Source organism: Eurosta solidaginis, chromosome 3, assembly GCF_040869045.1.
Source record: "Eurosta solidaginis isolate ZX-2024a chromosome 3, ASM4086904v1, whole genome shotgun sequence".
Taxonomy (NCBI): Eukaryota; Metazoa; Arthropoda; class Insecta; order Diptera; family Tephritidae; genus Eurosta; species Eurosta solidaginis.
Window position 1 is genome coordinate 255,987,768 of NC_090321.1, and position 23,224 is coordinate 256,010,991.

The window sequence follows — 23,224 nt, forward strand, 5'->3', positions numbered from 1 at the left end:
CACTTTTTTTGCTCTTTGTAAATTGTTTGTAAGTATTTGTCATTTTTTTGGTGTGTTGAACCCCACCTTTAAGGGTTTCCTATCAAATAATAGAATTGTTTTTTTGTAAAAATAATTTGTTATATAATTTTTTTGGGGGGTTTTATTTATTAAAATGTTGCATTTTTATTTTTTTACTTAAAATTTTTATAATTTATTTTTGTTTTAAGTGTTTGGAACATTGTTCAATTTTTTACTGACAATGGTTTGCAGATTAAGTTTTTAAGCAAATTTTGTTTTCGTTGAAAACAAAATCTATAATATAATAAAATAATTAAAAAAATTCTTAAGTTAAACGGTTTTATTGAAAACAATACTTACATGAAGTAATAATAATACTAAAAGCTGGAAAATAATTAGGTAGGTCCTAGGTACTAGTCATCACACTCCTTATCAATCTAGGGCGTTGATCAGACAATTAAATAAAAGCGTTGAGCGCGTAAAATTCCTAAAAATGTGAGGTGTAGCATAACCTGATTATGGTTCAGTTGGTCTTATATATGACTATCAGCAGAAATTTGACGCGTCCAACGCTTTTATTTAATTGCCTATTATTTCTCATTCTATTTAGTTCATTTAGTGACTCATTATTACAAGGACCCGTTCCTGACTATTTGTTAAAATCTAAGACCTCTATATAATCCTCCAATGACTTTACTCGACTCTGCGCCAAGTATGCTTGTCCCTCTTCCAACTCGAAAATATTTTGATGTCACTTCTACCGGACTGACTGTATATAATATTTTTTCCAAATGTGAGCCAAATCGGACATTATAGATCGCTTTCTATTCTTGTATGTATTATGTGTTCCACATATGGACCAAATCGGACCACAAATACGATTTTTTTAATATCTCGATCTTTGCGCCACCTAGCGGCGATTTTTTCATAAGTCGCTTTCTATTCTTGTATGTATTATGTGTTCCAAATCGGCGCACAAATACGATTTTTGTAAATATCTCAATCCTTGCGCCACCTAGCGGCAATTTTTTTCTTATTATTGCATTGTCATCGGGTTCTGAACTATATTCCAAGTTTCAAGCTTGTAGCTTATCGGAAAGTTACATAAATTTCAATTACAAAATTCGTTCACAACGGCCGTGCATGCTAAATAAAACCATTTAAAAAATAAGTCGGATTTTCCTTCCTGACGCTATAACTCCAGAACGGCCGAACCGATTTCCACAGTTTTGCATTCGTTGGAAATGTCTCGGGCTCCGTGAGGTTCATAGCAAAGAAAATTCAGGATCCACACACAGGGTCTCCAGATATAGACCAAAACGTGGACCCGGGTACCCCTAGAATGTGTTTATAGAATATGGAAAACAAATGAAAGCTGTTGATGATTGCTTTAGTAGAGGGTAATGTTCATACCCCTGGGTGACTGGGGTCTCGAGATATAGGCCAAAACGTGGATCAGGGTAGCAATAGGATGTGTTTTTAAATTATGGATATCAAATTGAAGCTGTTGATGTGTGCTTTAGTACAGAGTAAGTTTTACACCGCTGGGTGACTAGGGTCTCGAGATATAGGCCAAAACATGGACCCGAATACCCCTAGAATGTGTGTGTATTATGGATATCAAATGAAAGCTGTTGCTGAGAGCTTTAAAGTAATTTTCATTGTGATATTCGATTTAGTCGTATCAACCTGGCAAAACTGATAAATATGCATGCGAAGCCGAAATATAGACATGAATTAATAATACCCACATACCTATTTACATACGTCCTATTCGATTTGCCTGAAATTTGGTATATAAATTTGCCTATATTAGTATTTACGATGCTTTTTTCCGGGAAGTAGACCAGAGACGGACTGGGACTGGGATTAGGACTAGGACTGGGACTGAGACTCGGAGTGAGACTGGGACTGGGACTGAGACTCGGAATGGGACTGGAACAAAATACATACCACCCTCTGGGACTGGCAATAAGATATGAAGAAGAATGAGAAAAACTTGAGAGAAGAGAAAAGAGAGAAGGAGATTGGGAAAGAGATAGAATGAGACAAAGATGGAGATAGATGAAGCGAAAAAGACGGAGAGAGGAGTGAATACAAAGATTAGGAAAAAGTGTAGAGGGGTGAGGGCAGAGTTAGACGGAAAAGGCTTATTAAAATGTATGCAGATAGACCAAATTTAGGGCAGAACTACGTCTGCCGGGTCTGCTAGTATTGTATAAAAATAATTTTTTCGAAGTTTTCCACGTTTATCCAATTGTTTTTTCTTTTCAAAATGTTTTTTAAAAACTTTAATACATCATTGAAATAGTTTTTTTTATTATTTTCGTTTTTTTTTTCACTTTTAAAACTGTTTTACAAAATTTATATTTTTAAAATATTTTTGAGTCTGTTTTCAGTTTCTATTAAAATTTTACTTAAAACTAGTTTTAAATTAATTTTAAAATTTGCTGATTTTCGTTGTTTTGTTTTTATATATCGTTATTTTTTATAAAGTTTTGGTAATTTTATAAAAATATATTAAAAACCTTTAGGTTTCATTACAAATTAACCACTTTATTAAAATATTATTTTTTATATATTAAAAGTATATAATTATTTCTTTGCAAAAAAAGTTTTGAATTTTTTCCATAATTTTTGTTAACTAAAATTTTGTCAATGTTCTTTTTATTAAAAGCTTTATTTTTTAAATAAATATAAAGTCTTTTTTATTTCTTCACAAAAAATATTTATTATGTTTTATATTAAAAAAATATTTATTTCTGGAGGCAATCGGGTTGTTTTTTGTAATTATAATGACAGTTTTTTAGAAAATTTATTTCAAATCAAATCTTATATCAAAAGGCCTTATATAAATGAAAGTATTTTTTGTAAGAAACATTTATATAAATCTCTTTTCAAAATGTTGCAATACTTTCTTTTGTTTTTAATGATCAATTTGTGCTGAATTATATGTTTTTTATATTTTTTTTTAACTTTTTTTCGGTTTTATGTACACATATTGATTTGCTGTTTTTTTTATAATTCTTTTTTCATATATTTGGATTTTTTTCATCAAATATGATTTTTTTTTAATTTTTCTATATGTTTAAGTTATTTTTTTTAAATGTTTTTAGGTTGTTTAAGAAATATTACTAAATTTATTGCAAATTTTAAATCAAAACGTTTTAGAAATTTACTATACGATTTTATACTCAGCTGAGTAGAGCTCACAGAGTATATTAATTTTGTTCGCATAACGGTACCCCGAAACGGCATAAACTAATCGATGAACACGATAACTTGAGTAACTTTTGAGGTATCTTAATGAAATTTGGTGTGTAAGTTCCTGGGCACTCGTCTCAGATCGCTGTTTAAAATGAACGATATCGGGCTATAACCACGCCCACTTTTTCGATATCAAAAATTTCGAAAAACCGAAAAAGTGCGATGATTCATTACCAAAGACGGATAAAGCGATGAAACTTTACAGGTGGGTTGACCTTACGACGCAGAATAGAAAATTAGTATAATTTTGGAAAATGGGCGTGGCACCGCCCACTTTTAATAGGAGGTAATTTACAAGTTTTGCAAGCTGTAATTTGGCAGTCGTTGAAGATATAATGATGAAATTTGGCAGGATTGTTACTCCTATTACTATATGTGTTCTAAATAAAAATTAGCAAAATCAGATGACGAACACGCACAATTTTAAAAAAAAAATTTTTAAAGTCAAATTTTAACAAAAAAATTAATACCTTTACAGTATATAAGTAAATTATGTCAAGATTAAATTCCAGTAATGATATGTTGCAATAAAATACAAAATTAAAAGAAAATTTTAAAATGGGCGTGGCTCCGCCCTTTTTCATTTAATTTATCTAGAATACTTTTAATGCCATAAGTTGAAAAAAAATTCACCAATCCTTGTGAAATTTGGTAAGGGCATAGCCTCTATGACCATAACTGTTTTCTGTGAAAATGGGTGAAATCGGTTGAAGTCAAGCCAAATTTTTATACACAGTCGACCGTCTGTCCTTCCGATCGGCCGTTAACACGATAACTTGAGCAAAAATCGTTATATCTTTACTACACTTAGTTCACGTATTTATCTGAACTCACTTTATCTTGGTATTAAAAATGGGCGAAATCCGACTATGACCACGCCCACTTTTTCGATATCGAAAATTTCAAAAAATGAAAAAATGTCATAATTCTATACCAAATATGAAAAAAGAGATGAAACATGGTAATTGGATTCGTTTGTTGACGCAAAATATACCTTTAGAAAAAACTTTGTGAAATGGGTGTGACACCTACCATATTAAGTAGAACAAAATGAAAAAGTTCTGCAGGGCAAAATCAAAAGCCCTTAAAATCTTGGCTGGAATACTGTTCGTGGTATTACATATATAAATAAACTAGCGGTACCCGACAAATGATGTTCTGGGTCACCCTGGTCCACAGTTTCATCGATATCTCGAAAACGCCTTCACATATACAAGTAAGGTCCACTCCCTTCTAAAATACTCATTAACACCTTTCATTTGATACCCATATCGTACAAACACATTCTAGAGTGACCTCTGGTCCACCTTTATGGCGATATCCCGAAATGGCGTCCACCTATAGAACTATGGCCCACTCTCTTCTAAAATACTCTTTAATGACTTCCATTTGAAACCCATGTCATACAAACACATTCCAGGGTTACCCACGGTTCATTTTCCTACATGGTGATTTTCCCTTATTTTGTCTTCAAAGCTCTCAGCTGAGTATGTAATGTTCGGTTACACCCGAACTTAGCCTTCCTTACTTGTTTCATTTAATGATTTTATAAATGTTTTTATTTGCTTTTTATTTTTATTCATTCCAAAACTCTTTTTATTTTAAATTTACTTTTGAAATTTTTTTAATGCTGTATTAGTTTATTTTGACATTTGTTTCATAAAAAAATGTATAGAATTTCTAAAACAATATCTCTTTTCTAATAGTATTCCTGGTTTAATTTCATTATTAATAAAAAAAAAATTTTATTAAAAAAATAAAAATATTTCAAAATGTCTAGGATTTTTAAAATCTATTTTTTTTTTTTTTAATTTCAATGTATGAAATTTCTAGAAGATTTTTTCACGTCATTGATATCTTGCATCTGAGCATTGTGGAAATTAGTCGCGAAAAAATTTCCTAATGATTTTGTAATCGTAAAATTTTGCAAAAAAATGTCTTACGGTCTAAAGAATATAATAATTCCGGAATGCCTGAAATTGATGGCCCGTATCGTGTTATACGATCTGTGATCGAAATAAATTTTTTAAATCGCAGTGCCTCTGATACGGTGAATCGGATGAAGGGATGAAGAAAATATGTGATATGGATCCATTATTTATTATTATAATAGCGAATAGTTTCGCAGATTCATACTTATCGTTTAAGTGAAATTGGTTTTTCCATACATGATCGTATGACACTATACGAGCCCAGGAACTTTGGCTTAGAGCTCTCAAACTCATTTTAAGGAGTTAAACTGTACCATTGATTTTGACTGATTTAGTGTAAGTACATAGGAGTATAAGTGCCTTTTATAAAAGACTATATATGTATATGTATACATGTAAGTATGTAACATGTACAATAGAAAATCATGGTTATGGAAAATGTGGGACAATTACATATGAATGTACGCATGTGTATAAATGAGTGAGTGAACGTAAGGATGCAGGACTCAACCATCACATGTACCAACATAGATATACATACACACAATCTCAACATACGCGAAGGACATTGAAAGGTTTCTTCGAATTCATAGCTTCCTTTATTGTTCTTCCTGCAATAACACGGTCTATACATATTTCATAGAAAAGCCACAATCTGATTGCATATCACTAAACATGGATATCACTCATTCATTGAACAATGTGTGCATGAGTGGGAAAATTTCAAGAACTTGGGGAAACTTACAGAGAAAGTGAAAAAATAGAAATATAAGCAAATTTTCCAGTTAGAAAAACCGTCTTTCCTTGAACTGCATGTGTGTAGCAAAAAATCTTGATGGGATTAAAAATTAAAAGTTAATTGCATTCCCTTGCAGGTTAGAATTTGAACGAGATATTTAAGGAATTGCTTCCTTTAATACAAACATATTTTCTTTATCTCATCCTTTGTACATAGAGTGGAACAGTTTCCAATTGGGAAATTTTCTTATAATTTAATTAATTGAAAATATTTGCGTTAAAGTTATCCACCTAACCAAAAGAAGAGGAAAGGGGATAATTAAGAGCAATAAGGCACTTAATGCATTTAGTATTTTTTTCTTTATTGATGAGGGCTTTCAAATAATATAAAGATCCTGATGTTTTCCCTTATCTATATATATAAAAAGAAGTGTACATTGTGATTGTCACTCCATAACTCGAGAACGGCTCGACAGATTGCCATGTAATTTTTAGGAAAGATACAGGAAGGAGAGATGATGGTTAGTTGATTTTGAAATCCCAAATCGGTTTAGCCATATATATAAACGTATTTCCCACACACCAATCATCACCAAATTTTGGTTATGGGTTCCTTCGATCAACGGGAAGGTTTTAGGCTAAAAATAATTTCGATATATAAAAGGGGCGTGGCACCTCCCATACAAATGGAATCTTTGGTACTGCATACCTTTGAGGGTATACATGCCAGAACATTGAAATTCAATGAGGAGTTATATGAGGTCAATCCCTAACACCACCAAGAAAATGCGGAATTTGGAGAAAGGGGGCGTGGCACCTCCCATACAAACGGAATCTTTAGTAATGCATAACTTTGAAGGTATACATGCCAGCACATTGAAATTCAGTAAGGAGTTATATGAGGTCAATCCCTAACACCACCAAGAAAAGGCGGAATTGGGAAAAAGGGGGAGTGGAACCTCCCATTCAAATGGTATATTTGGTACTGCATAACTTTGAAGGTATACATGCCAGAACATTGAAATTCAGTAAGGAGTTATATGAGGTCAATCCCTAACACCACCAAGAAAAGGCGGAATTGGGAAAAAGGGGGCGTGGAACCTCCCATTCAAATGGAATCTTTAGTACTGCATAACTTTGGAGGTATACATGCCAGGACATTGAAATTCAGTAAGGAGTTATTTGAGGTCAATCCTTAACACCACCAAGAAGATATGGAATTGGGAAAAAGGGGGCGTGGCACCTCCCATACAAATGGAATATATTATACTGCATATATCTGGATGTCGTAATGGTAGGATAATTAAAATTGGTAAGGAGCTATGTGACGTTAAGTCCTAAAACCTCCAGTAAAATGTGGAATGGGGGAAAACTATGGCTGCCGTACAAACTTAAGTTATTTTAACACCTAAAGTTTGACTGCATTGTTGAGTTTAGCTGTTATGCATTTTCGACGTTTAGTAATCTGCCGCTGTTAAAAAATTGTTTAGCTTCAGTCTATCTACATCTTCTATAAAAATCAAATTATGTGTGTGTGTTCCCTATGAAAACGTGTTTGCTATACTTCGATCATCACCAAATTTTGGCTCGAGGTTCCTTCGATCAAGACGAAAGTTTTTCATATTTCAGAATTAAGAATTTTAAATTTATATGTTTTTGTTTTTTGGCTATGCGAAAGAACTATCTTAGCTCCCAAAAATGATCATGTTAGCAAAATCAATGATCGCTTTCAAAATCAATTTCCTGGTGAAGTGACGAAATATAAATCGATCGGCACAGTTACAGATGAAGATAAAATTGTGAATTATCCAAATGAATTTCTACACTCCTTAGAACCAAAAGAAATGCCTGCGCATATATCAACTTTGAAAATTGGCTCACCAGTCATGCTTCTTCGGAATGTAATCAAAGCAACAATCATCAGCGCTAAAAGCAATACAATAATATAAAATAAGATACAAGAATAAAATGTTTTAACAGAAAAATTCACCAAATATGCGTACAAAATTCAATTCAATTTACAGAACAATAAATTAAATTATGAACAAACAAAACAGAAAAAATAACGCAACATCCATTCGATCTCGGGCGTTACAAAGTGCGCCTGGTAAAACTAGTATCTTATAACTTTAAACGAGCAATTCTTGTATATTTGTATGTTTGTATAGCCGAACGATATCGGGAACGGCTCAATCGATTTAAATGAAATTTGCCACAGAGATAATGTATCATCTTCTAATACTTTCTACCTAGGTGTTGCCAATCAGAATGTGTCACAAGGTTGCCACCTATTCGAAATTGAAAAAAAAATTGCATCATATATGCCGACATGGGTATCAAAAGAAAGGTATTTCACTCCGCATTACAATAGCGACATTTTTGAGTAGGGCTGCCATTTAGGGTTGCCACCTATTCTAAATTTAAATAAATTGCATTAGATATGCCGATATGGGTATCAAACGAAAGGTATTACACTCCGCATTACAATAGGGATATTTTTGAGTAGGGTTGCCATTTAGGGTTGGGATAGTTAGACGAAATACTACTCTACTTACTCATATTCTATTAAAGCTTTAAAGGAGAACATTAAAGTTAAAAATCTTCGTAAAAAATCTTACACATTATTCGACTTAATTTCCTTAATTTCACACACGCTAATGAAATTGAAATGCAATATCAAGGCCCCGTTACAAATTCTAGCAAAATATATTTAAATGCATATTTTTGGCAAATATGAAATGAATAATTGCAATTTCTCACAGATTACTATTAGAAAGATTTCTCACCATAGCAAAAAGATATCTCACCATGGTAATTTGCTACCGTTGAACACTAGAGGCATATGTTCAATTTGAAAACGACGTCTAACCATTCAACTACTTACCAACAGATGGCGCTTAGGGAAGTAAGTTGACATTTAATTAAACTAACTGATAGTTGTCATAACTGATAGTTGTCATTCGTGAAATTTTCAAGTTTTTGGAATGTAATAAAATTGTGAGACTTTCATAGTGTATAACTAAAAAAATGTTAGAAATTAATAATTCGGCGCATGAAGATACTCGACCTAAATAACTTAGTTCTCGATTTCACTAGTTGTCATAACAATACGCGGCCACCGTGGTGTGATGGTACCGTGCTCCGCCTACCACACCGGATGCCCTGGGTTCAAACCCCGGGCAAAGCAACATCAAAAATTTTAGAAATAAGGCTTTTCAATTAGAAGAAAATTTTTCTAAGCGGGGTCGCCCCTCGGCAGTGTTTGGCAAGCGCTTCGGGTGTATTTCTGCCATGAAAAGCTCTCAGTGTAAACTCATCTGCCGTTCGGAGTCGGCATAAAATCATGTAGGTCCTGTCCGGCCAATTTGTAGGGAAAATCAAGAGAAGCACGACTCAAATTGGAAGAGAAGCTCGGCCTTAGATCTCTTCGGAGGTTATCGCGCCTTACATTTATTATTATTTTTTTTTTGAAAATTAGTTTTTTTCGCTTTTTGGGATCATATTTGAGATTCGATTTGTCCTTTTCTGATGTTTCATTCATAACGGAGTCAGAAAGGATACACAATTCGGATACGATCATTCTGAGCTCATTCACTTACTTACTTACAAAATTGGCGCTTAACCGTTTAAACGAGCTCATTTACGAATCTGAGTTACTTATAAATAGTTAGGTGCGAGTTCAGCTAAATAGACAAAAACCTAAGTCACGAGAAAATGTCGGTAAGGCAGTGGAAACGAAAAAATTTATAATTTTTTCGAGCATACTAAAAGTCAAATATTAAAATATATACAACATTTTTGATTTCTTTTTTTTTAACTTTAAAATCATCAAATCGCCTCACGCTAATGACGGCTGCTGTGGAACATAATTTTCCAATGTTGGCCAATAATTGGCCAAAAATAGTGTAACGAATTTTGGGAAATTCCGCTTATTTGAAACTTTCTGCTAACGTTCGAATCGATAAACTGTTGAATAAATCACTCCAATATTCAGTATTGCAAACTGGTCTTTATTTAGATTACTTTGGGAATAGTACTTCACAATTATACTTCACAACCAATAGGGTGTTTAAATCACAACTGGCTAGTTATTACTCAGTTTGCGCTGCTTTTATACTCTCCGTTGCTTCGTTCGCATATTTCTCTTAAGGTCTAAACGTTTCACCTTCTAGAACTCTTGTAGCTCATGCTTGGTTACCAGATATATTACATGTATATTTGTAGTTTATAGCTATATGCGTGTGTATGTGTGAGTAACTATTTCGGCTGATGACTACATGTGTATGTAGTGAGATATCTCTTCGTCGCCTTCTACATAAGTGTTGCTAGCTTTAACGTGGACATGTATATAAGAGTGGCTGCTTCATGATTTTGTTGTTGCGTGACTATTTATTAACAGCCCAGTGATGTCAAAATTCGCCACAATAGTTATTGATTGAGCCCTTGACTTTAGCCACATAATTTTCATGCTCAGATAGTAGATGACACCTACCTCGACATGCTCCACGTAACTAATAGGCCATTCAAGTTGGAGCCGATTCATTTTGTTTTATTGCGGAGTGTTTTCGGACTTATTTAAATCACTCCTCTCATTTAATTCTAAAAAGAGATTTTTTTGAGGAAGAAGCTCCGAAAAAAGACATTTTAAATTCATTTAAAAAATTTAAAATTAATCGAATTCGGAGTATTTCGGAGCGTTTTGAATATTTAGGTCTTAGGAAAATGTTCCAAACAATTATTTTATGGCTACGTGTGGAGTCTTCCAAATATGCAGTCAAAAGTTTTATTCCAAAATGACTCCAATCAAGCTCCAGAAAACGATACAAGAAGGCTCCAAGAACATTTGAAACGATTCATAAAATATTAAAAATTCCTCGGATTTGAATTACCTTTGGAAATATTTTTATGACCGCATTTAGAGCCAAAAAGAGGTAACTTATTAAGTAAACGCTCCTAAAAATTAGTTTTGCGGCTTTTTAATGGAGTCTTTTTAAAAGGGTGCATTTATCAGTCCAGGAAGGCTTCAGAAAAATTTCAGAAATGGTTAAAAAATAAAGCTTTCAGAATTCATTTAAACACGGATTAAAACGACTTGAGCCTCAATCGGGTTCGGAGTCTTTTCGGAACCCTCCGGATTGCTCCTTTTTGCACATCTAGGGCTCCGAAGAGAGCTTACTGATGAGATATATTAAAATTTGTTATATGGCTTCTAATGGCGTCTTCAAATATTACTTCAAAAAGCTACACTTTAGTCTGAAAAGACACCAAAACATTAAAAAAGCTGCAAAATAACTTCACAATGCCTCCGATATTCGTTTGCAAAAGAATAACAAAATTAAGCTATTCATCAGATTCGGAGTAATTTCGAAATTACATCGGATTTACTTTTATGGCATCTTTTTATAAATGCATGGCTCCAAAAAGAGCTCATTTATGAAGAAAATGCTCAGAAAAATTAGTTGTATTGCTTCTAAAGGAGTCTTTTTTATATTACTCAAAAAAAAATTTGATTTATGAGTACGAAAAGACTTCAACAAATCTTTAAAATAAGTAACAAACGGTTGAAATTTATTTCTGAACATCATTTAAAATTTATCGGATACAGAGTCATTTCAAATGAGCACTTTTGCTTCTTTAAGTCTTCGAAAATAACTTATTTATGAGAGAGTCATTGTGAAATATGACCCCAAAAAGCTATGTAAGTAAATTTATGAGTCCGAAAAGACGTCAACTAAGCTTCAGAACAAAAATGACCTAAAAATAATCAAAAGATGTAATAAATCGCTTAAAACTCACCGGATTCGAAATAGTATCGAAATTATTTTCGTGTTTACCTTTTACTTATTAAGGGCATGGAAAATAGCTCATTTATCAGGGAAATGCTTCGAAAAATGAGTTTTATGCCTTCCAACGGCGTCTTTATTAAATATGCCTCCATCAAGCAACAAAAAGGCTTCAAAAAAACTACTAAAATTCATCACATTCGGAGTTATTTCGGATTTATTTTTATGACTCCTGTTTGCATATTAAGGGTTTCAAAAAAGGGATATGGCCCGAGAAATTAATATTTTTTATGCCTTCTAATGTATTAATCTTTAAGAATTGTTTTCGATGATTGGACGATTTTCTGGCATCCCATGTCAATATTGGTTTTGAGACAAACCGGTTTCGGCGTTGTGGCATCTTCAGTGTTTAACCTCGTTGGGTTACAAAGCTGAAACCAAAATTGACAAAGGACGACGAAAAACAGTTCCGAAATAATTCTAACTCTAACAAAGGATATTTCTCTCTTCTTTTAAGTTGAATGTGGAAATGCTCTAAATGGGCTCAAAAGTTTTTTAGATCTTCCCGGATCTTGTCTTAAGGTAAGTACGTATGTATATATGTCATATGCATGTAAAAGTACTTCTACTATACTTATTGAAGAACTAAATAATTTTGCGCTTATGTAAAAGTGCATACTAAATACTTATGTATGTAGGTATGCATACATTTATATACATTTTAAAGTACCAGTATATAGTTCAGCTCGAAAGTGGGCCAATGCAATAAAGGCTGAAAGTTCTAAATTCGTTAATACATACATTTATGTAAATACATATCCATATACATACATGCATATACGTACAATTAAATAAATAAAGATTTTATGTAGATCTTGCACATATTAAAACACTTGAACTATATAGAAGCGTAGTTGAAAATTCAAGGCCATTATTGTGTTACAGCTAAAATGTACAGACGAAATAATATAAAAAAATTTAAATAAATGAGAAGATGATTAAAGCGCAACCATATTATAAATTATGATTTGAGGGTAAGCACTAGATCCTTGATGGGAAAGGTGTCACTGGCGAACGCACAAGGTGCTATCGTCAATGCGAAGGCTAGCATCGCGGGGTTATGGTCTCAGTCGATATTTGGAACGCGTAAAGTGCACCAGGAGCTCAACTAATTTATTAAAACTCAACGTATCGATATCAATTTATATTCGATGACATTTCGATAGTATATTGATACTTGCTCGATAACAAACCGATAACCCGTCGATCGATAGCACGCCGATAACCTATTGGTTAAACTCCAATAAGGTTTCGATACAAATCGATACATTTTTGACAACATATCGATAAATAATTGATCGATAACTCGTAGAAAAAAATTTTAGCTTATCGGTAATCTTTGTTATCGATAGAAAATTTATAATAATTCGATAAGAAATCGACAACTTGACTATACCTCACTGTTCTTCCTTTTCCTTTCCTTTCCTTTAATTTTTTTCCTTTTCTTTACTTTACTTGCCTTTCATTTCCTTGTCTTTCCTGGCCTTTATGATAGGTGCATAGGACCTCTGGAAGTTAATGCGAGTGTTACGAATATAGACATTACTTTATCGCATTATGAATTTGAGGAAGTTTTTCAATGACTGCACTCAGGGAGTGACTTTCAGGGGTAAAGGACTTGAATAATGGAATATAACGCAACCGTATGTATTGCGAACGGTTTTATTTCGGTAAGAAAATGTTGGCTGTTTTGAGGCCACGAACGGCGAAGGATATCTACTCGGAATTTCGAAAGAATTTTGCATTAGTTAATATCACCCGTCATTCCCGCGATTTGAGAGCTTGTAAAGTAATTATTAAAACTCCACTTCCAGTTCAATTTCCACTTACACCACTCTTACTTGCACCTTCAATCCTATTCCCCCTCCCACTACGAACTATCATATAATGCTTTATCGTTAGCACTTCCAGAGATACGCAATATGATAAACAGCCAAGCTGCAACAAAAGCGCTAGCTGGCCACATTATAGAAATACCTAACGTACCATAATTGACAACGCCAGATGCATCCTTATGTCCGTGCACTAAAACACTTCCCAAATTTGGAATCATCGTACACTCCTGAACCACTGTTGCATTGCTTAGGGTGGCGTTCCATATTACTCTCGCGTTCGGGAACAGTTGATTGGTTGCCCCTCATCTGGGCCACTCAGCCTTTTTGCTTTAAATTTATTGACAATGGGCGGAGCGGAGACATTGCTCCATCATTGGTTTCCTTTGCTGATCTGCATGACTTTTATAGCCCGCGAGCCCTCTTAGGTTTCGTACATGCATATGCAATCTCTAGAAAAGCTTAAAGGCTTGATGCCATGCTTGCTGGGTGATAGCCCTCATGTTTGTTCTACTGCAATACCATGATTTCATATGCCTCATAAATCAAGGCAAGCCAAGACAAGGAAATGATCAGAAAGGTCAGTAAAGGCAAGTAAAGTAAAGAAAAGGGAAGGCAAATGAAGGAAAGGAAATAGAAGGAAAGGAATGGAGGCTAACATTTTTTTATCGACGTGTTATCGATCAATTATCTATCGAAAATTTATCGATATGTTGTCAAATAGGTATCGATTTTGTATCGAAAAGTTATTGCAGTTTAACCAATAAGTTAACGAGATGTTATAAAAAAATATCGATTTGTGATCATAAACTTATCGGAGTTTTACCAATTTGTTATTGGTGTGTTATCGAAATTTATTCATATGTTATCGAAAAGATATCGATGGAACAATTTCTCAACGTGATATAGAAAGGTGGTCCATTTGTTATCAAAAAAATTTGAGCAAAGCTATCGATTTGTTCTATCGTTTTCTCGAGTTGTTAACGATGACTCATCGCTTTGATGTGAAATGGATACCAATAAAACTTCTATATAAAACCGATGACACATATGCAACCCGTTGATAACAAGTCGGTAAGAAATGTCGATAACTCGGTGATAGTAATTCGCTATCGACAGTAAGCCAGTAATGTAAGAATAACTATTGGGCTACAAGACTGTATACTCAAAAAAAATATTTAGATAACTCCAAATATAAAATTAGAAATATTCGCAAAATTTTCTCGAAATTACGAATTTTTTCGAAAACGTTTTTGAGATTGGTTTGCATAGTTTTGCTTACAAAATCCATAGTATCCCAGTATTTACTTAATATAACGAAAATAATAAAAAAATAAGAAAAGGAAGAATTGAATGGAATTCTTCGCTGCCTTATGTGCTTACACAACGACCTTTACGATTACTCAGTAGTCACGCCTATTTTTTCCATGCGACAGGCAAAAATCAGGGCATGTATATAGTTTAACGATCACGGAACGGAAACCATTTTCACGTAAACGATAGTGATGAAGCGGTAAATTTTTTTTTTTTTAAATGACAATCAACTATGATTATTATCAAACGAGCCAGGACCCGTGCGCATCTTGCGCAATCAATATAAAAGTCTCTTATCAAATATCAACAGAAATCAGCTGTTCTGTCAATCAATTAAAACTTACAGCTTGCGCTGCCATCTAGCGTATGGTAGCAACTGCCGGTAATGCAGTGCAAATATTCACAATAGTGCCATGGTACAAAAAGATTTCTTTGTGTGCTCAGAATCGTTCATTTTTAACAAATTATTTTAATAAAATATAGCTAAACAAAATCACCACGACCAAAATTGTCCAAAGCTCGCTAATAGCCCAAATCGCTATCTTTACAACCAAAACTTTATTTATAGATTTGGATTCCAAATAAGAGCGAAAAAGGGTCCCGTACATAAAAACAGCAATTACAAATAATATATATGATATGTTGTTGCTCCAATTCACCAGCTGAGAGTATTGTGATCCAAAAATAGTTTTCAGTTACGGAGCGGGCCCTGTTCTTATATCATGAGTTTAGATATCCAGCCGGGCCGATGAGCTGAAGCTTTTGACTGAGGGTTACAGTCTAGCTGCCAAGTCCAGTGCTTGTCCTCCTCGTCAGTTTCTCAAGCATCTATTCAGCATCAAGCATCTATTCAGCTTGAGAAACTCACGAGGAAGACGAGCACTGGACTTGGCAGCTAGACTGCAACCCTCAGTCAAAAACTTCAGCTCATCGGCCCGGCTGGATATGTAAACTCATGATAAAAGAACAGGGCCCGCTCCGTGACCGAAAACTATTTTTGGAATCACTTAAATTCGGGTATTAGATCCTCAAAAGACTGGTCCTTTAGAATTTTTCCAACTACTGCAGTAACATACTTTCACTTACACTACATGTACTTAATAGCCCTTCATAAAATCTGACACAATTTAAAAAAAAACTCATACAAAAAACAAAAATGGAGAAGGAATAAATTGAGTAAAAAAATTTACATTTTAAAAGCACTTGCAAAACTATTTTCAAAAGTTGCAAAAGTCCAGCGTGACTTAGAAACAGCCACAAGCTTGTGGGTGCAAAACACGCGCTAAATGCATGTACATTGTATACATATGTATGTATATATGAGAATACATAAATACATACATATATGTATATGAATTAATATATGGAAAATGTTTTGAAGATTAAACCACAAACTGACATGAACTCATTACATGAAAAGCGTGGGCAGTGGAATTCAACAAAAATAGCAACACTCAGCAGAACCAAACCAAAAAATATACGAAAAAGCAACTAAAAAAATAAACACAAACAAATATATTTGAATGAAAAAGAGAGGAAAAAGAAAAAAAGAGAAGAAAAAGGAAAAAATTTGCCAAAACGCCTTAATGTAGGCCATAATTTTTTAACACAGCCACGAATACATATAAAATTCCAAAATTTTGAGAATGCGTAACATTCAGCCTCTGTGCCTTGATGTATGTGTGAACTATGCAAATTCCTGTGCACTTTTCGGAAAAATTCCAACAAAAACAAAAACGCTGTTGATGGCATATAAATATGTTTTAGTATATGCATAGATTCATGTGTGTGTGTGTGTGCGTGTGTGTATATGCTAGGGCATGGAGGTTGAGAGCTGTTAAAAAAAGAATGTCCCATCAAACACATATGTAGGTACATATGTGTGTAGTTGTATATATACATATATAAACATGCTCTTCTTGGCCCAAATTTATTTGTTTATTACGAAACTGAATGTGCAAGGACGAGCAAAGCAACATTTCTTGTATAGAAACAGAGAGTCTGAGCCTGAAACAGAGAACGACATTTCGCTAGAGAGAGAGCGTGTGAATATAGAAGGAGAGTTTTATGAGAAATTTTGGGTAAATAAAAAATGTAGGGCAAGAGCATTCTAAAGGGCAATATTATTTAGTAGCAAATTATAACTAATTATTTTCATGCGCAAACTCAACGGAGCGCGCTTTTTAATATTCATTACGAAGGGTGGGTTGATAATAAAAGAAGAGAGGCAAAGTTTTTCGTTTGAGTGCTGCGTATGCAACAGATTGCGAGGGTAGGGGATCATTTATGGACTTGGCAACAATTTTAACATTAGCAGTGAGAAGTTTTAAATTTGGGAATTTATCGCATTTTTTTTTTTTTTTTTTTAAATTAAAACTGTAAAGTCAACGAAAAACACCGTGAGAGTATAGAAATCAAAGAGCATGCTGCAAGCTTCAACAGAATTTGAGAAAATACTTGGACAGTAACTAAATATAATGAATGTATAGATATGTATGTATGTACATATGAATGTAAATATCTTCGTAGAAATTTAATCAATGAACATTGACAAATTGAACGGAGTATGGGATGAAAATATGAATGAAATCTAGCCAAATACTTCTTGCAAGAAGAGTGTTTAAAGAAATATGTAGAGATGGCGAATTAAAAGTTTTAAATCTCGTGGAATAACAAAAAACAAAAAAATATTGTTTTAATTGAAACCTTTGGAAGAATTTGTGAAAAGTGGTAAAGTTATACCATCTACCTAAGACGAGGTTAGGTTGGGTAGCATCTGTATAGTTAAAGAACAGCTCACTTGGGGACTTTATATTGGTTCGTTGTCTTACCACATATTCTAACGGTGATACTGGCTTCCAGTTATTTAGCGAATCGCTGCGTGACAACGCTAACGTACGAACACATATCCATCTTGGAAATTCCCGACTACGTTTCGACCGAGATATTTACGTTTCATCCTTGCAAAGGTTGGACAGCTGAACATATAATGGCTGGACGATTCCATCTCGTTGTCCCCCGTAAAGCTAACAAATCTGAGGCTGTACAGTATATTAAGGTGTACCGCATGGACCCCAATTAGCCAGTGCCCTGTTAACACCCCAATAGAAATGGATATAGATGGCTCCGCAAGGTCCTTGGAGTCAACAACTTATCAGAAAGGCCTTGACACACGGCAATAGGAAGTGTCAGCTTAGCGTTTGCTAAGCTCACTCGAGGCCCACCCGTCCAGAGGGAGAGAGTAAGTGGCCAGCGGAGTCCCAAAGTCCTCACTGACAGACACGTTGAACTTGCCCGTGGCTTCCCGGGCCAAGATATCAGCTGACTGTTGTCATGGATATCCTTATGCGCTGGCACCCATATAATTTTTATCAAAAAGTAAATAGATGCCAACGTAAGTGAAGCAGTCCCGCACATCCCTCGATATGTCAAATGTCAGTGCATAAATGTATTCAAAAGTTCACACCTCACAAGAATTGCCAAATCAGCGAGGGAAGAACGCGCCCCTGTGGCGTGCTCCTTATCATCTTTCTCTGAGTGCCGCGTGGAAACCCTTACCAACTCATCAGATCTTCAGTTCCTAGATCGGTGAAATCCATAAGTGGGTAAGCAAATTATGGATGAAAGATTAGTTAGTTAGATGTTTATTAGTTTCCGGGAGAACATTATTAAAGTTACGTACAGACTGACGTATCAATGCATATGCTTTACGCTTCCCTCCTCCTCAATACATCTGCAACTGTGGCAATAATCGTAAGACTCGATGCCCATCCTAGCGACGGACGTGAAGACCTATCAAACAAAGACCAGTAAGGACCCTTACCAGGGCTGAAATACCATATTTTACTCAGGGCAAAAAGAGTGTTAGTGTGTCCTCTTTCATAGAAAGGACCAGCCAACCTTGGTAACTGACATGTAGAAAGCGCTGACCAGAGCATATTAACGCTGCTTATTGTATTCGTGTTCACGCGGAGCTTTAAAGCGGCCCGAAGTGCTAGGTTATCTCATTGCGGCTTTAATTGGTAAATTTTTTGTTGTCGACAATTGAGTTCAAGGCCTTAGCGCGGCCTGGCTGTCCGAGAAAAATCCATCTATAGACAGGTAAATTCCCGCTTGATAAATGCAACCATGGTCGGGAAGCCGGCATGTCTGAGTATCTACTAATCTTAATCCATAAACATGTAGAGCTACAAAATAAATCATTCCCTTCCTTTATTTAATTTTAATTTGATTTACTTACCGGACAGCCATCCGAAATATATTTTAAACTATCATCGGTTATATTAGAGCACGATTGCAAATTGATTGCTGTTAATCTTGAACAATTTTTACTTATGGACTGTGTCGATATATCGGTGATCTTCTTACATTCGGATAAGTCCAAGTGTTCTATGTTGGGGCAGTGAAATGCTAATGTTCTGTAAATATTTAGAAGGCAAACAGGTTATGATTGTAGACTAATGTTAAATAATTCACAAGGCAAAAACTTAATGCGACAAAACCACGGAAACCGATTTTAAAAAATTTACAATAGAATTGGATTGCAATCAAATTATAAATAAAAGTAATATAAGAAGGTTTTTGGTTGCAATCAAAATTAATTGTTTCTTATTTTGACCGCAAAAGTAACAAATTGAAATTATTAATTAGGTATTGACTGCATTCACTGATTGTATCAAACCGTTTTTCTTATTGCAGTCATTTATTGTATACATAATATAATTGCAATTAAAGCGAGTCGATATATTTATTAAGTTTAAAAGAAATACAGATATTTCATAAAATAAAGATTGACTGACTTTTTTTATTTTATATAATTTGATTGCAATCACAATTCGTTACTTTTGCTTTGATAAAAAAAATTTTGAGTCGTACAATCAGCAATTTTTTAGTGCACTCATTGCTTGTTCTAAAATTTATGATTGCAATCTAGCTTATTTAATCGAATTTTTAGTTGTCTAGAAAAAATGTGCTTAACTTATACCATACACGAATTATGGCGTAGGATAGGAGTTCCTTAATGGTTGCTTGCACTTTTTATAAAAAAAAATAATAATATAAAAATTTACTACTGCTTTATTTTACATAATTTCGACTGAAATCACGATTAACTGTTATTTTAATTGAAAAAAAAAAAAAAAATTGGAATCGCAATAAGCAATTTTTTATTACTTCTATCTTATTTCATCGAATTTTTAGTTGTTCAGAAAAATTACGTTATGCATATTATGCAAATATTAGGGTGTACGATAGAAGTTCAATGGTTAATTTTAGCTTTTGAGTGAGCTTATTTTGTGGTTATTGCAATCAAAGCCATTACATATTGTGGCGAATTTTAGCATCACTAAGCTGTTAGTAAATAAAGGCACAACAACAAAACCATTAAAGCAAGCTACACTTGTGTACATGAACACATCAATCTTCATTTATACACATACATAGAAGGCGACGAAGAGATAACTCACTCACACACATGCAGTCTTCAGCCCAAGTTGTAACTCACACATACACACGCATATAGCTCAATTACATAGAAGGAGATACAACAGTTCTAGAAGGCGAAACGTGTAGACCTTAGTAGAAATATGCGGACGAGGCAACAGAGAGTATAAAAGCAGCACAAGCTGAGGAATGATTAATCACTTTTGATTTAAGCACGGTATTGGTTGTGAAGTATTACTCCCAAAGTAACCTAAATAAAGCCCAGTTTGCAATACTGAATACTGGAGTGATTTATTAAAAAGTTTAGCGATTCGAACGTTAACAGAAGGTTTCAAATAAGCGGAATTTCCCAAAATTCGTTACAATATTATAACTTTTGCAATCAACATAAAAACAACTAATTTTTGATTCGCAATTACATTAGTAAGAAAAACTTTGACTACAAAATCAAAACTTTTTTGAGTTTTATTCATTAGTATTCTTACCTTATTGATTTATCTACAACTGATTGACAACCGCGCAATGAAAGAAATTTCAAGAAACCACCACATCGTTGGGATATATTTTCAATAACTGGACCCTGTGAGGATGAATGTATTAGTGTGATCTTTTTTCGCTCAACTAATGAGGCTCTGACTTACCTCAATGTCACGTTGAAAATCAAATAAATTGATTTTTTGCCAACTTGATCCATCTAAGGCTAGCACATTCCAATATTTGCAGACCTGCAAATAAAAAAAAGTTAGAACAATTAAAATTTGCATAACGATCTTCAATAAAAAAAGCAAATAAATTTATATAAATACAAATTTACATTGCAAGAAAAAAAAACTATTAAAATTAACCAAATTTTTTGCCAATTTGTATCAATCGCAAATAGTTGTTAAATCAACATCCCTCTGTCAACTTAACAACTATTACTGCCCCACTAAGAATACTAATGACAACTATAAAATTAACAGATAGAATGTTGGTGATATGACAGAGATTTCAGTGGCACCATGATAATAAGACCAAAGTAGTGAACGCCGTGACAAAATCTTTTCTGTAAAATTAGCTGATGAATTGGAATAATATTGGCAGTTGTTCTCTGTAGAAATTACCAATGAAATCAGTTCTTTTAAAAGAAAAATCGATTGACTGAGGATCGGCAGAGAATGAGATGAGTCGACTACCCTTCCTCCTCATCTAATCAGCTTCTACAGAGGGAGCTTGTTTGTATACGTCACCTTCGGATGCAGTAGCGCAATAACTTGTAATGACACTCGTTAGTTCCCTCATCACTGATTTGTTTAGCTTGATAAGGAAGCTAGTTTCCTTTATACCCAAATATGGCCATAAGAACTTTGATACCTCGGAATCAGCCTGGTTGGTCTACAGCAAGTCCGTCGCGCCAATTTTTTATTCCTCCATTTTCCTCAGGAAATAACTCAGCGGCGGTCGTATGCAGCTGCCTGCGTCGCTTATGATCATTTCCGTACCTTTCCTGGTCATTTAATCTGGAAATTCATTCCCTCCAATATCGCTGTGTCCACGCACCCAGCAGAGAAAAATATTGTGATGCCCTATGGCCGGCAGCAAGGCTCTACACCTCCGCAGGATATCCGACATTATCAAGTTAGATTCTAATGCCTTTTATGCGGCCTGAATGTCGACAAATATTGTTACATTGATGTCTGGGACCGTGCTGTTCTAGAGCAGCCTGGGTGAGAGTTAAATGAGCGAGCAGGTGGTTTAGCCCAAGGACAGTAGCTGTAAACCCGCTCCGGTTTAGTTACGGCTGCTTTGAAGTTACTACACCATCGCTCTTAAGAAATAACTTTCTTATCAGTGCAGTTTCTGGTTTCTAACAAATCTATCTCCAGTCCTAAAGTTGGTCGTTCTCCTATTCCGACTGTTGTTGTAGCGATAAGGACACCCCGCGAAGGCCTTGGGGAGTGTTATCGATGTTGATGGTCCTTTTCCGGATGCAGATGCGGTACGCTTGGCTAACAAGCACCATTGAGGCACCATAGCGATCATCTCGGGAACGATTTAGTATGACCACATGAAACCTTCAACCCCAAACCGCCCTCCCATCCCCTAGATCCATGAGGAAGTTGGGGTCGCCAGATCCTCGGCTGTTAAAGTAACAGGATTCGCCACAGGTAGGTGAGGTTGACCATTTGGTTGGAGAAGCTATATTATTCCCTGGCAACACCTTGGAAGGGTTGCGCTACACAGCCATTTGAATCAATTTGGTATTTTAGTCGCCTCTTACGACAGGCATAAGGCCCCTAATCCGCTGGGGGGACTACCGGTATATGTTTTATAAGGTTTACACCAAGAAATGGCAATATAAAACAGTATTATTGAAACAAATATTTTTTGCCAGGTGCAGTGAGAACGAGCATCGTTGGCCGATTTCTTCTATTAGTTTTGCTGATCATTTTCTTTTTGCATTGCTTTACTTTCAAGTTCAGTGTCAAGAACCAAATCTAGGGCAAATAATATTTGTTTCCTTATTTCTGATTTATTTTCTTCGATTTTTGCTTAGTCACTTAAATAAATGTGCCAATGCTAGCATAAGCACGTGCAAATGAGACACACCTACATACAAATAAACACTGGAACATAAGAACGTGCGTAAATAGGCTCAAGTACGTACTCTCATACCTCGTTCAACTTGAACTTGATTATCTGTTAATTTGCCACATACAGAGATATCATTGTACATATGTTGGCTAATTATATCACTACATAGACATATGTAAATACATAACAGGAAGGCTCTAAAAACAAATTTTAGCAACAAATAGATTTACAATAGGAAATAACAAAAAATAGCCGTTTAAAAAGCAAGCTGAAGAACATTTGT

General features: G+C 34.6%; 1 protein-coding gene across 1 annotated transcript in view; it reads right to left on the reverse strand.

The window, feature by feature from the left end:
* Nucleotides 1-23,224, reverse strand: part of LOC137245406 (F-box/LRR-repeat protein 20) — a 248,838-nt gene that overhangs the window by 16,620 nt on the left and 208,994 nt on the right. The window contains exons 6-8 of the mRNA XM_067776028.1: nt 21,009-21,092; nt 20,853-20,947; nt 19,166-19,343 (exon numbers count right to left, since the gene is read on the reverse strand). Coding sequence (XP_067632129.1) covers nt 19,166-19,343; nt 20,853-20,947; nt 21,009-21,092 — 357 coding nt within the window. The remainder of the gene's footprint in view (nt 1-19,165; nt 19,344-20,852; nt 20,948-21,008; nt 21,093-23,224) is intronic.